Source organism: Myotis davidii, unplaced genomic scaffold (genome assembly GCF_000327345.1).
Source record: "Myotis davidii unplaced genomic scaffold, ASM32734v1 scaffold240, whole genome shotgun sequence".
NCBI lineage: Eukaryota > Metazoa > Chordata > Mammalia > Chiroptera > Vespertilionidae > Myotis > Myotis davidii.
Genome location: NW_006292334.1, coordinates 772,655 through 787,842, shown reverse-complemented (window position 1 = coordinate 787,842; position 15,188 = coordinate 772,655). Strand labels below are relative to the sequence as shown.

The window sequence follows — 15,188 nt, the reverse complement described above, 5'->3', positions numbered from 1 at the left end:
AGAGAGAGAGAGAGAGAGAGAGAGAGAGGGATAATATGTCTGTTAGAGAACTAATATCCTTGGGAAAATAAACAGATATTTATATGCTTAATTTTATTTTTGAAATATGTATTACTTGACTCTTAGATACCAGTCTTCTTAGAGACTCACAGAAATGGAATTCGGTGTTTAGTGAGCCTGTGAAAACAAAGCTTTTACACGTTTTCACTTACTATTAAAGAAGTACAATATTTAAAAGTCACATCCCTTTGATGTCAATATTTGATTTTTTCAGCTAACTAGTGATTTGATTGGAGAACTGTCAGTGCAAACAGAAACTGATTTGTTAACTAATGACACACATTAACTATTTATAAGCCATTTATTTTGCAAATATCTAGGTACACTTGTATTTACACACTAAATACGTGGGTATTTTCTAATTGTTAAACTTGAAAGACATATTTTTTTGTTTTTTTTTAACTTAATATATTATTTTTAAACAAACATCACCACAAGATACAAGATTCTCTGGCTACTCAATAAGTCTGACTACTGGGTATTGTGGCTTTAGGCTGGAGGTTATGTTTTAATCTACACTTTTCTCTGGTTTGTCTCCTTATTACTTAATTACCCAATAAGTTTTACAGAATTGTCAGTTTGGAAGGCAATAAACTGTGTATGGATTTTTCCTCTTCTTTAAGATTGAGAAAGTCCCAATCATGGAACCAATGAAAGAAACTTCCATACACCTAGTACTTCATTTCCTGACAATCAAAGTCATGCGCTAATGATAACCTTAGGCTCCTAGCTGCAAATGCCAGACAGACTGACAAATACTCGTCATTGGCTCTGCAAAACAATATGTGACAAGTTTTAGGATAAAAACCCAGTTCCTAGCTAATTACCAAGGGACTGGGCAGCACACCACGTGACCTGGTTCTAACAGGCCACAGGAACACTGAGCTGATGAGTCCTCGGGGACATTGATTTGTGGGGCAGGCATTGCTTGCTTAGGGACCAAGGAGGGTTCTATTTAGCGCTAAAGACACAAATTAATTATTAGTGATTATAGTTCTCTGAAATCCTCCTACAAACTATCACAAGAGAATTTCCTATTTGCAATTTTAAAAGTATGAGATTAAAACACTCCCCAAGCTGAACATTTGGATCAGTAACATGTTAATATTATTGATATCAAAGATAGCAAGGAACATATGTTAAAGCATAAAAATGATGGCTTATCTAAGAGACACTAATGAAAAAGATGAGTTCAGACAACTATTCATGAACAAAGAAATACAAACATTTAATCATAAATCAATATCTACTGTACAGGATTTGAGTCAGGCATTTTTATGCGTTTTTCTCTCCTAGACAGATTAAAAATTGAAAATACTTGGGATTTGTACAAGATCACCAAGTTTTCCAATGTTTTTACCCTCATTTTGTTCATTTCATACAGGAGCAAAAACACTGTAGTCATTTATATATTAACACTATAATTCCTTCCTCAAAGATGTTCGTGTGGTTTTTTTTCTTTATTGATTAAGGTATTACATATGTGTCCTAATCCCCCCAGTGCCCCCCCTCATGCCCTCACACACCGCCCCCCACCCCCCGTCCCTGCCTGGTGTCTGTGTCCATTGGTTAGGCTTAGATGCATGCATACAAGTTCCTTGGTTGATCTCTCCCCCTTACCCCTACCCTCCTCTACCTTCCCTCTGAGGTTTGAGCATCTGATCTATGCTTCTCTGTCTCTGGATCTGTTTTTGTTCATCAACTTATGTGGTTCATTATATTCCACAAATGAGTGAGATCATGTGATATTTATCTTTCTCTGGCTTATTTCTCTTAGCATAACAATCTCAAGGTCCGTCCATGCTGTTGTAAATGGTAGGCGATCCTTCCTTTTTACAGCAGCATAGTATTCCACTGTGTAGATGTACCACTGTTTTCTAATCCATTCATCTACTGATGGGCACTTAGGCTGTTTCCAAATCTTAGCTACTGTAAATTGTGCTGCTATAAACATAGGGGTGCATATATCCTTTCTGATTGGTGTTTCTGATCTTGGGATATATTCCTAGAAGTGGGATCACTAGGTCAAATGGGAGTTCCACTTTTAATTTTGAGGAAACTCCATACTGTTTTGCACAGTGGCTGCACCAGTCTGCATTCTCACCAGCAATGTATAAAGGTTCCTTTTTCTCCACATCCTCGCCAGCACTTGTTTGTTGATGATAGCCATTCTGACAGGTGTGAGATGGTATACCTCATTGTTGTTTTGATTTACATCTCTCAGATGATTAGTGACTTTGAGCATTTTTTTCATATGTCTCTTGTCCTTCTGTATGTCCACTTTCAAGAAGTGTCTATTTAGGTTCCATGTTTTGATTGGGTTGTTTATCTTCCTTTTGTTAAGTTGTATGAGTTCCCTATAAATTTTGGAGATTAAACCCTTAGCAGATGTCACATTGGCAAATATGTTCTCCCTGCAGTGGACTTTCTTGTTATTTTGTTGATGGTTTGTTTTTCTGTGCAGAAGCTTTTTATTTTTATGTAGTCCCACTTGTTTATTTTCTCCTTCATTTCCATTGTCCTAGGTTTAGGAGATGTTTCAGTAGACATATTGCTATGAGATATGTCTGATATTTTGCTCCCTGTGGCTTCTTCTAAGATTTTTATCATTTCCCGTCTTACATTTAAGTTTTTTATCCATTTTGAATTTATTTTTGTGTATGGTATAAGTTGGTGGTCTAGTTTAATTTTTTTGCATGTATCTGTCCAATTTTCCCAACACCATTTATTGAAGAGACTGTCTTGACTCCATTGTATGCTCTTGCCTCCTTTGTCAAATATTAATTGAGCATAATGGCTTGGGTCGATTTCTGGGTTCTCTGTTCTGTAAGTATAATATTTTTTACTTATCTCTATATTTTATTATTTCATCTATCTTACCCTTATTGTGGAATCCTTTTGGATTCTAATCTTTTCCTCCCAGATTAACACCATTTGCTCATTTGTTTAATATTTTATAATATCCCCATCCAGGTAATTAATAGAAATATTAAATAAATTCACACTTTCCATTGCTATGATTAGACTTTTTTCATTTTTGAAGTTATTTATCATTGTAACAAAACCTGTTGCCTGAAAATCTGTACTTTTGAAAAGTGCCACTGTGCCACTGTCCAGTGTTGATTTGTGTATATAAAATCTTATTTTTAAACTTGTCCATTCCCGACTATATTTTTATCCATTACTAGACAGTGCTGTATTCTTTTTCTCCCTGCTTTGTCAGGCCTAAAGTTTGATTATTGGGACCCATCTGCTCAATCCTATGTGTATTATGCCTGAAGGAAGACTTTCAACCCATCTGTCCAATTCTACCACACCCCAAAGAAATCCCAACATGAAATAGATAATAACACTAGTTAGTAAGTGAACTTAATAGATGTGGACATTGGTACGAAACACTGCCAGAGTATGTCTACTCTCTGATGCATTTTGATCTAAGTCCCAACATTGTGGAATTATATTTCTTGGTGGTCCTGCTTCTAAGGCAGCTGGTGCTGGTAAAAGGTATCAATTGACTTTTAGTAGAGTATAATAATAATGCTAGCATTAGAAGGGAGGTTTAAGATCAAAGCTTTGCTTAGAGGGCTGCAGCTGTGTTGCAAATGCCAAATTCAATATCATTCTTTGTTCAGTGGTTATCTCATTAGTTTGATGAAACACTTAAGATGAGCTTAAAGTATTTCACTTGTGTGTCCATTCTTTCACTCATCATCTGTTTGTTCACTGCCTACCATGAGGCTGGTGCCATGGGAGAGGTTGAATGTACAGAAATAGAAGTCGTGAGCCTAGTTTTCAAGAGATGTTTCAGTGAAGTAGTGGAGACAAACTGGCAAAAACAGAATTAGAAGCATCATCACATCCAAACTGGAGGGGCTTAAAGATAAAGGAATAGATCTGAAAAGGCATATATTTGTGGATGAGTATTATCCACAAACGGTAGGGAATGGGAATGTCTGGATTGTAGGATTTATAGAATAGTGATGGCCCATGAAGATTCTTGGTCTTATACATTATGTGAAGAAATTTGGCTTCTGGTAATTTGCTGTGTGACTGGCCAGTGTATATATAAGTGAATGGTCACATATAAATCTGTCTTTTAGCTCAATTCCTTTTTCTTATAACACATTTAGTCTCCCTACACTTAAAACGTGAACATCAAATCTCCTATGTTCATTGGAGCATCATTTACAATAGTCAAGACATAGAAACAACACAAGTGTCCTCCACTGGATGATTGGATAAAAAAGATGTGATACATATATATTGAAATACTACTCAGCCACACAACAAAATATATTGCCACTTTCAACAACATGGATGAATCTTGAGTGAAATAAGTCAGATGGAAAAGGACAAAAACCATATGATTTTGGGATATAAAACAAAAACAATAACTGTATAAACAAAATAAACAAATAAAAACTCAGACTCATAGATATAAACAACATAATGGTGGTTACCAGAGGGAAAGGGGGCTTGGGGAGGATGAAAAGGGCAAAGGGGGTCAAATCCAAGGTGACACAGGAGATTTGATTTCAGGTGGCAAGCACATGATAGAGTATATAATTGAATTATAAAATTGTATTACAGTGGGGCCTTGACTTACCAGTGGCCCGACTAATGAGTTTTTTGAGATACCAGCTGTCTCTCAGCCGATTTTTTGCATTGAGTTGATAGAGTAATTTGAGTTAATGAGCTCCTTAACAAGCTCGGTCTCAGAACAAATTAAATTCGCAAGTCAAGGCCCCACTGTATAAAGGTGTATACCTGAAATTTATATAATGTTATCAACCAAAGTTATCTCAACAAATTTTAAAAATATGTCTTAGAAATAGAACAAGTTTGGAAAATTTTCACAGTGATAACAAAGGATCAAAAATATTAACAAACTGTGTAAACATTAAAGTGTGTGTGTGTGTGTGTGTGTGTGTGTGTATTTGTGCACATGTAGGAAAAATTCAAGACAAGACTACAAAATGTTTACTGTGATTATCTTTATATTTGGGAATATGAGTGAATACTTGATTTCTTTTATATAATTTTCTATTGCTCTTCTGTATTTTCCAATATTGTACAATAGACTGAAAAACATAAAAATTATTTTAAAACACTATAAGTAAATAATAATAATGATTAGAATAACTATTATTTAGCTGTGGTTAAAGTAATAGAAACTGCATAATCTGAAAAACAGAAGATGCAAGAAAATGTGAATAAAGGACTATCGAAGGGAAGGGAATTTGATACTCATCTTATAGGGATCAAGTAAGAACTTGAACCAACAGAAATTAGAGGAAGACAGAATTTGGCTTAATAGAAGGAAAATAATTCTAATGGGATTTTTAAAAGTGGGAGCAGGCTTTCTCAAAAGGTTTTGATTTTATTTATTTATTTATTTATTTATTTATTTTTGTCACCAGAAGAGGCTTGACCACAATTTTCCAAGAATACTCTTAGAGTAATTAAGGTTTGGTAGTTAGGTCTAGAATGCTCTCCCGCCAGAAATTTTAAAATCTGGATATTCCCAAACAACATATCTAAATACTTCCTCACCATCAGAGATTTATTTCTCTGGGGCAAGGTATTATTGTTTCTGGGAATTCTCTTTTAATCTGTTGGAGAGCAAAGTAGAATTCCCCACCAAGTTCAAAAGTAGTTCCTTTGGGGCCAGAGCACATGTGTTTTCACTTCAGTACTCTTATTGCCGACAGCAATTCCAAGCATACAGTCTACCTGTAGCAGCTCATGTTTTTTGTTTGTTTGTTCGTTTGTTTGAAGAAAGCCAATGTATCCATCCTGGTTAATACACTACCCTGGGTCCAGCACATCCTGCCTGCCCCTCATTCTCAGTAGCGTGCCTCACTTCCCAGCTAAAGGAGCTTCCCAGCACCCACTGAGTGTCTGGGCTCTCCACCGGCTGCATGGGGAGCCACAAACATAGCAAAGAAAGACAGGAGTTCGTTGGTTGTCAGATGGACCAGAAGAGTCATTCGCCTTCTCCCCAGCTTTCTTCCCTATTGTCCCGAGATGTGCTGGTTCCACAGAGGCTTCTCTTAACCCCTTCCCCAACAATTTTTTTGTTAAAAACGTTTCTTTTTCAGACTAATTTTTTTATTTTGGTTCTATATAGTATTTTTGATGCTGGTTATGAAAATAGTTTGTAACTCGTCTTCCTATAAACCATATTTTTTTACCATATTTTCTTAGTATACTCGTCGACGACTGAAAAAGAACATTTTGTGAAAACGAGTATACACGTTTCTGCCGGGGAAGGGGTTAAGGCATATCGCACAGCCAAGCAAATAGTCATGTTTCCTTGAGAAGCTGTGGCCAACTTGTGTTTGATGTCCCCTCTTTTCTCCTTCATTCTTTTCCCTTTACTCCCACTCCAGTGCCAGGTGCCCCAGTAAAGCGTCAGCACATAAGCTTTGTTTCAAGTCCGTTTTCCCAAGAATCTGCACTAGGCTAGCAATTGAAATTTTACTGTGAGTTGAGCAAAGGATAACAAATCCATCCTAGGAGATCTTCTGAAAAAGTGAGTTGCAGGTAAATTCTCCTACAAAGAACTAAAGGGAGAATGGATCTGTGGCCTGGAGGAGGACTATGGGACCAGAAACACATCCTGATGTCAATGGGTGGACATGAGAGAATGACCAATAAAAGTTACCCGTCTGTGTAAAGATCTTGCCAAAGAAAAGCTTTGCTGGTAAACTCGGTCCTTGCCTTAGTCCCCCCCAAACTCCATTAAGCAACTGGCTGGATGATGCCATCATTTCCCAAGGCCTTTCTCACAGGGCTTAATTCCCATTGTGCTCCCAATCCTTGTGCCCTTCACTCACCGACTTTTAGTTCCCCGCCTGCAATGACCATGCAGGCCACACTCAGAACGTTGCTTCTGTCCACAGGGAACTCTAAAGTCCCCACCACATAGAGGCCTTTGAGGAATGGAAGGTCTGTATCCACAAGGACAGTCCTGTCTGCAGGAGGAAAAGAAATTGTTCAGACATGTAATCAAAACAAGAATTGCCTTCTCTTCTCCAGTGATTTGCTCTGCAGTTCTGGAAATTTGGGAGGTGTTTGTGTTACTACCTCTTCCAGGACAGGTACAGCACCTGAAGGAACAAATAGTGTTTTAAACATCAGGCCTTCATAAAGAGGTAGGAGGAAAAAAAGAAGGCATGATTAATAAATTCTGCCATTGGTTAACAAACCAAGTGTTATGACCACAGGGCATTGCTTAGGTCCCAAAGAGCTAGGCCAAGCCTACTTTAGGGCAAATGTATAGATGAGGTCCCTACACTTTCCCCCGTCCCTAAACTTTGGCTCTAGTTCAGAGACATAGAAAGAATCACAGATATGACCTTGGCCTCTGAAGTCCGAATATTAGGATGTGAATCCCAGTTCTGCTACTTATTGGCTATGTGAACCAACAACTTTACCTCTCTTGACCTCAGTTATCTAATCCTTGAAGTGGGGATAATAACGACCTGCTTTATTCATAGGGATTTGTGAGGGTTAAATGATCTGCTTATACAATACTAATTAGCCATTCAAATTGCCCAATTCCCACCATGTAAGCAAAGTGTCTGCTACATGTTCAATACATGTGATTATTTTTATTATTTGTACTATTGTCTATTAGCTTGGCATGCCTATAGAGCTCACAGAACACTTAAAATCATTATTCTTAGTTTTCTCTTTCACAAAGAGTTTCCTTCCAACTTTAGAAGAAAGAATCCTAGAATTTTTACTAAAACAGAAAATATTTTATGTATTCCAAAGTATTGTGTTACTTTCTGAGGCTCAGCAGTAATTTGGCACAAATTAAATATATCAAATAAATATTTCTGCTTAAATTTCAAGTACCATAATCAGTGACACATGTAACTTTTAAAGAAATTTTTTAACATAACCTCATGTTTTATTTCAGGAAACAATGCACACTGCTATGCTTAAGGATCTGCCCCCCAGATTAGCCTCTCATGAGTTGTCTTTTCTAGTCCTGACTACTTTCCTAGCTGTAAGACAACCACGCCTTCCTGTGTCTGTAAGATTGTAAACCAACCACTTCCCTTCTCCTCTTGGGTCAGACCACCTTTTCCAGCTTTCTTTGAAGTTAGGTGAAGCCATGTGACTCAATTGTAGTCAATAAAATGGAGGCAGAATTGAAGTGTGGTATCTCTGGGCCTGTTCCATAAATTATCTTGTATGTGCTCTCTCTTTTCCTTTGTTGGACAGAACAGTAGTTCTCAAGGTATGGTCACGATCCAACAACATCAGCACCACCCACTCATCTGTCAGAATCAGCCTAAGGTTTAGCTCTGCTAGCAAGCCATCCCCAATCCCACCAACGGATTCACCACTCCCCCGTGGGAGTCTCTCTCTCTTTCACTCTCCAATGATAACCCTGTAAATTTCCATAATAGAGCACTACAATACATTATTATAACTGTATACATATTATTGTTTGTAAGGAGGCAACTATCACTGGGTTGGTCTCGGTGTAATTATGTCTTTCTTTCCCACTGTCATTTTCTTAAGTGAAGAAACCATCTATTTTTTAAACCCCTAGTTTTTATTGTGACATCAAAAATAAAGATGTTAAGTGAATGTTGCCAAAGTCAAATTCCAGAGTTTATTAGCAACTAACACAAAATGAATAATCAGGCTAAACAGATAGAATATATATACATATATATACATATATACACCTTTTATGTATATATATATATTTCAATTTAATCTCTGATACTTTAAAATATGCAAAAAAGGAGTGACAAATATAGAGAATGTTCCAGGTTTAGCATACATTTTGGGGTTCATGACTTTACTATGACTTTAAAAGCAAGATAAATTATTTCATCCAAGCACCTCTGAGTTCTATACAAATGGCTTTTATGTCTTTCAACCTATGGCCTTGTCTATCAATGTTTGGCTGTTGAGCCTAATTGTAGAAAACAATTAAATTGCTTCAAAAATGTTTTCTCTCATCCACATAGTACTCATAGACACATAAAAGCATGATATTAGCCCTCTTCTGAATATACTTTTCAGTTAAATTATGACAATTACATGGAATTTAAAATTTCCCTCTGGTCTTTATCACATACTCCCTTAGGATATATTTTGATTTAATTGCCTTACCCACTCCAAATATATACAGGCAATTTCTCACAAATCACAGATAGCCTAACTATTATAAGTGCTATGAGACCAGAGACCGTAGCTTCCAGTCGCACTTTTACTTGCTCAGCACCTGGAACAATACCTATCATAAAGTAAATGCTCAAAAACAACACCAAAGAACACATGTTCCAGGGCACACACCCGCTACATGTAGAGCCCAATAACCATCAGAGGAAAATAACAGAATGAAGAGAAGAGTAGAGGCAATGCCCTTGTTTCCTTCAGTGCCAGCTTCCCTTTGCCATTCCCTAAATCTGCCTATTCACCTTTTCATTTTTCCTCCTTTCTTTCCACCGTGTGCCATATCTTGAGTAGTGGGAATTCAAAGATGAGTAACACGTTTCCCATCATCAAATGAAGAGAAACAAATAAGTACAATACAATATACTTGAAATGATAATATACTTTTTCATTATGTGGTGTTTGATCCTATCTTCATTCCTATCCTAGCAAGTCTATCTATGTGTTTCTTGTAGCAAGATTCTGCCAGAGTAATAAAAAATAAACATATGCCCTAAATTTTTTTATAAAGGAACTCGCCTTTTATCACTGGAACACAGGTTATACCTATCATTGCAAATAGCAAAATAATGAATCCTAATGCACTCTCCAGAGAGATCAGCTGTGAATTCACATTGGCCAACCCTCAGCTGTAATGGAGGTTTTAGAGCAGTGATTCTGAACCTAGGCTGCACATTAGATCACCTGGGAATCTTTTTAAAATCCTGATTTCTGGGCCTCATCCTCCGGAAATTCTGTTTCTTTGTTACTAATGTTGTGGCCCCACCCCATAACATAGAAACATAATTTCCAGAGGATGAGGCCCAGGGATCAGGATTTTAAAAAGATTCCCAGGTGATTCTAATGTGCAGCCTAGGTTGAGAACCACTGTTTTAGAGAATTTCTCTTTGTGCCGGGTGTAGAAAGTTAGAATCAATGTGCCACATTCTCTAGAAGTAGCATTCTTTCCATGAAATTACTCAAGACATTTCAGAAAAATCACTCCAAAAGTTACTTATACAACCCACTTAAAAATATGAATGGTAGAGCACCTGTAATTTAACTGTGGCCCACTGCTGTTCACCTTGTCTTGACTTGGCCAAGGCTACTCTATCCTATTTTGTCAATGACCAATCTATCCTACTTAAGAGAATGAGCACTGGCATATGGAGGGAACCATCTGGAATTTCTATTGCTCGATGGGAGGCTGATGGGGGAACAGATCTGGAAAGAGACTCCAAAAGGAATTCATGAGTACCAGCTGTAATTAAAGACTGCTTCCCGCCGCCCCCATCCCTCACCCATCCCCCCTACCTCCACCCCCCACCAAGGACCTTAAGACCAGCCATGGAGTGGTGCCTCTTGATTCCAAAATATACCCTCTTTCCATTTGTTCATCCACCAAGCACTAAATATCCCACCATCTTTATTCTAGTATCATTTGCCAAGAACTGTTTTGTTTTATTTACAGAAAGGGTTGTATTTTGACAATTAGAAAGATAAAGCTTTAGAGATGATATCTTGATACTTAAACCTAAAGAGGAATCATCTGAATATCCTCATGTATCAAATGCAACAATAAAACAATAGAGTCTTTAGTACTTATAAATGCATCATCTGTCCTTAAGACCAGAAAGCCTGAGCCAATTATAAGGCAGATATCTCTGACAGAGGGCTAGGGCTTCTTTTGTATCAGGAAGAGTCTGACTCCCATAGTTACAAAGCGTTCCAGATCATTTCAACACTAGATTTAAACTCAAATTTTCCCCCAGCAAAGTCAGGGAATCAAGGTTACTATTGTGCAGCATTCCAAGGGTCTGACACTTGTCTAAACCCTGTAGAAATGAGATCCAGGGCAAAGGGCACAGATCCTGTTGAATAATGATAGGGTCACATGAAGAGGCATAATTTAGGGCAGGCAGACCCACTGCTTGCTTGTATGGTGTTCACTGTATCTGGCCCCATAACTTAGGTGGTGAAGACAGTTTCCACTACAACCCTGCTATTGTCAGGAACACAGCCTGCACCCACTTCCGACTTCCGAGGGACAGTGATGGCATGCAAGGGCAGTGCAGGACATACAAGAACATACAAAAACTATTTGTACGCTTGTTATTTCCAATTATGTACCTTCTGTGATAAATGGGATTGTTTCTACATTCAGTCTTGGCCATAATATTTTTCTGTTAATATATGAACCAATGCAAAAGTAAGTTTTAATGCCATTAGAAGCACTAATGATGCAATCTTCCTTTTTTAAAAAGAATACTTTCAGCTCTAAAGGAACTACTTTAAAGATATATTTTCAGTAATAGTAGGTGGTGTGTGTTTTTCCATTGTAGTCTTGTTTAACTTTTGGTGAATCTAACAATTCATCCAAATAGTCTTATCACAATTTATGGGAAAGATTGTCATAAAAAACAAAACTACTCATAAAAAAGGATGGACGTTCTCATACGTAAATCATTCACAGGTATGCAAGGTTAACATGATGGAAAATCAATGTCAAGTAGACTAATTTACAGAGGTGATGGTATGTGTTTACCCAGAAACCATCCTCTAGTAGAAAAAGCAGAACAAAGAAGTGCTGGAATATAAGGACGCATTCTTTCCATAACTAAATTCTTACCCACGTGCTGCTAACTTTATGGTCTCTTTTTCATCAAAGCCACACAGGTGGTTTCTTTATTCTTTCTGCCTATCTTTCTTTTTACATCCTTGTCTTAAAAATAGGCAGAAGTTGCACTTTTCAAAGTGCCCAGAGGCACATGATTCAAGACTAAAAGCCGCTTCCTTAAACCTTGGGGAAAAACCATCTGCCTGTTTTGTTTGTGTGTGTGTGTGTGTGTGTGTGTGTGTGTGTGTGTGTATACAGGGGAATGAAGGAAAGGACTCACCTCATGGGAACAGTCCAATTTAAATTCTGGATAATAAATTTTCATCCCACTCCCCACATTCTCTGTGTCTTTTCCAATCACACAGAGACACACATAATTCCCATAGTAGAAGCAACATTTTAAATTATGATATTTTAATTGATCAATAAAATGTTTAACATACAGTGTTTATCTCTTCCTCTCGTCTATACCATCTGTTCTTCAAAAATATTTAAATCTATTTAATAGGAAGTTCTTTAAGTAAAATTCCCAACTATATCATATCAATCCGCTGAATCCAAAATTCTGAAAGGAAAAGACCAGAAGGTGCTGCTGTTTTCACAAAAATAGAAAAGAATCTATGCCTTCTTTCATTCTAGGCTCTCTTTGTTTTGGTTTCCAATCTTAAAATGATATTAAATTGTGCTGTTGTTCTCACCAAAAGACCTCAAAGAATTCAGAATGGCCAACTTGGTGTTGCCTTTTTTAAAAAACACCAACTTTAATATTTAAAAATATTGATGAATAATTGACATACAAAAAGCTGTATATATTTAATGTATACAACTTAACCAGATTGGAGATAAGTATATACCTATGTAACCATCACCACAATCTATGCCATAAACCATCCATCCTCTTCAGAAGTTTCCTCCTGCCTTTTTAATTAGTTAATATTATTATTATGTGATAAGAACATTTAACATAAGCTCTACACTCTTTGCACATTTTTAAGTATATGGTACATGATTGTTTACTATAGGCTCCACAGTGAATAGTGTATCTCTAGAATTTATTCATCTTGCATAACCTAACTTTGTACCTTTTCACCACATTTTCCTATTATCTCCTCCTCCCAGCCCTTGGCAACCACTCAATTTGAAAATAGGCAGAGGAACTGAAAACCCATTTCTCCAAAGAAGACATAAAAATGGACAACAGGTATGTGAAAAGATGTTCATCATCACCAATCATTAGGGACATGCAAAGCAATACCACAATAAGGTATCATCTCACACCCGTTAGTGTGACTTTTACCAAAAACAAAACAAAAACCCAAGTATTTGCAAGGGATGCGGAGGAAAAGGAACCCTAGTACACTGTTGGTAGGAATATGAATTGCTACAGCCACTGTAATAAACAGTATGAAAGTTCCTAAAAATATGAAAAGTAGAACTACTATATGACCCCGTAATCCCACTAGGAGATGCTTTAATATTATTTTTTTCTCAATCTTTTTAGTTGTTTCTTCTAACAGAAAAAAATTATTAAATTCCTTAAAAATTATGTACACTATGGTATACATGCATAATTGATGCTTAAGAAAAATTTTGTAATACCTGACTAGTAAATATTGAATAAATAACCTCTATTCTACATATCAATGTGTTGCATCAAAACTTAAAATTTTTGGAGCAAACTAATCTATATTTTAAAACTTCTAAATTCATAAAGTGATAATATTCTATATAAATTCAAAAATTAGTTCTGTAAAGATTTTCAGTGTTCTCGACATTTCCATCATTACATATTTTTAAAATTTCCAAAGCCTTAAGAGCTTCTTTTAAATTCCAATAAATTATATTTATTCAATGCAAAAAGTTACTGCTTAGGGTTTCCAAAATAAGTTCCTCTCTGCTTGAATTCAAATACTATACTACAGACCATGAAGGTTCCTAGAATTTTTTTTCCCAATTGTAAGTTTCTCAATAATATTATCCAGATTTTACAATATCTGCCAAAAGTCCCAATACTCTAAAATATTTCTATATTGCTTGGAAGAGATACTGAAATCCCCATCTTTTTAATCCCTCTTTTAATCCAGGATGCCTAGAAACCCCCTAGAAAAGTGTAATACATAGAGAAAAGCATTATACCTGACTAATAAATCTATTCTTCCATCTGTTCATTTATTTAGAAAATATTATCAAGTTTCTATCAAATAATGACATATGCCAAAGAAACTAAATAAAACAAGAGAAGGAAATACTTTTGTGGGATTTACCAGGTGAATTTTTGGAGGAAGAAAGAAGTATATCTGAGTCTTTTAGTATTTGCTTCAGATACCAAAATAACCAAAGGCAAAGGCAATATTTTAAAGTAAAGAAGACAGTATAGTATCTGTTTCTTCCTTCCTTCTAGTGCCCATCCATCCCTGAGAACCCAGTGCCCTCATTTGCTCCTCACTCCCTAATGATCAGAAGCCTGCTGATGCCTCACTTGCCTACACTCCACGTATATCCAGGGCCTAAGTAGTTTTGTAGTTCCAATTGCCTCTCAACTGAGTCCCCATCCTCTCCAGGCTCCATTCACGGCTGCCTGACAAAGAATTAGTGCAGGACAAACACATTGGCTAATTCATCTATTACTATTTGCCCAAGAAGCAGTTTGGTACAATAGAATGCTCACCAGAATGCTCCGACAAATCTAAGTTTGAATCCCAAATAAGATATTCTTGGGAAAAACTACTTAGCTTCTCTGGGTTTCTGTTCCCCAAGTGCAAAATACTTCATGGAGGTGATACTAAACCTTAGGTAAAATACTACATATGAAAGTACTGCAGTGCCTGGCACATCAGAAGCATGGAAGGGCTCTGGAGTCAGACTCTTGGGTCTAAATTTTGCCTCCCTACCAAGGAGCTTTATGATCTCCAAGTCTCTGCCCTCAGTTGATAAAGAAGGATAGCAATAGTGCTTCGTAGAGTGGTTATGAGGGTTACAAAGTCAATTCAGTAACAGGTTTGTGATGGAGCCAGACACAAAGTGCTCAATCAATTAATATTTTGAAAAGCTACAATGAGCAGTTCACACATCAAAAAGAGCAATGTAATCCCAATTAAGAATAGCAGTTATCCAAGGAAAGGCAAGAAGAAAGGGTTAAAGAATCCTTTGATATTTTGTTCTGTATATCTTTATATTATTTTGGGCAAGAAAGACTTCAGTTATTATTTAAACTTTTTAAAAACAGAAAAAAGTTTCAGAAACCTGGTGTTCATTATAAGGATGCCCAACAGTGGATGAAACTGGATGTATAAGGCAAACGAGAAAAGTAATGACCTTTCTTCAT

At 36.7% G+C, this 15,188-nt stretch overlaps 1 protein-coding gene across 1 annotated transcript in view; it reads right to left on the bottom strand.

The window, feature by feature from the left end:
* Positions 1 to 15,188, bottom strand: part of PKHD1 (polycystic kidney and hepatic disease 1 (autosomal recessive)) — a 406,355-nt gene that overhangs the window by 143,714 nt on the left and 247,453 nt on the right. The window contains exon 52 of the mRNA XM_006765722.1: positions 6,900 to 7,037. Coding sequence (XP_006765785.1) covers positions 6,900 to 7,037 — 138 coding nt within the window. The remainder of the gene's footprint in view (positions 1 to 6,899; positions 7,038 to 15,188) is intronic.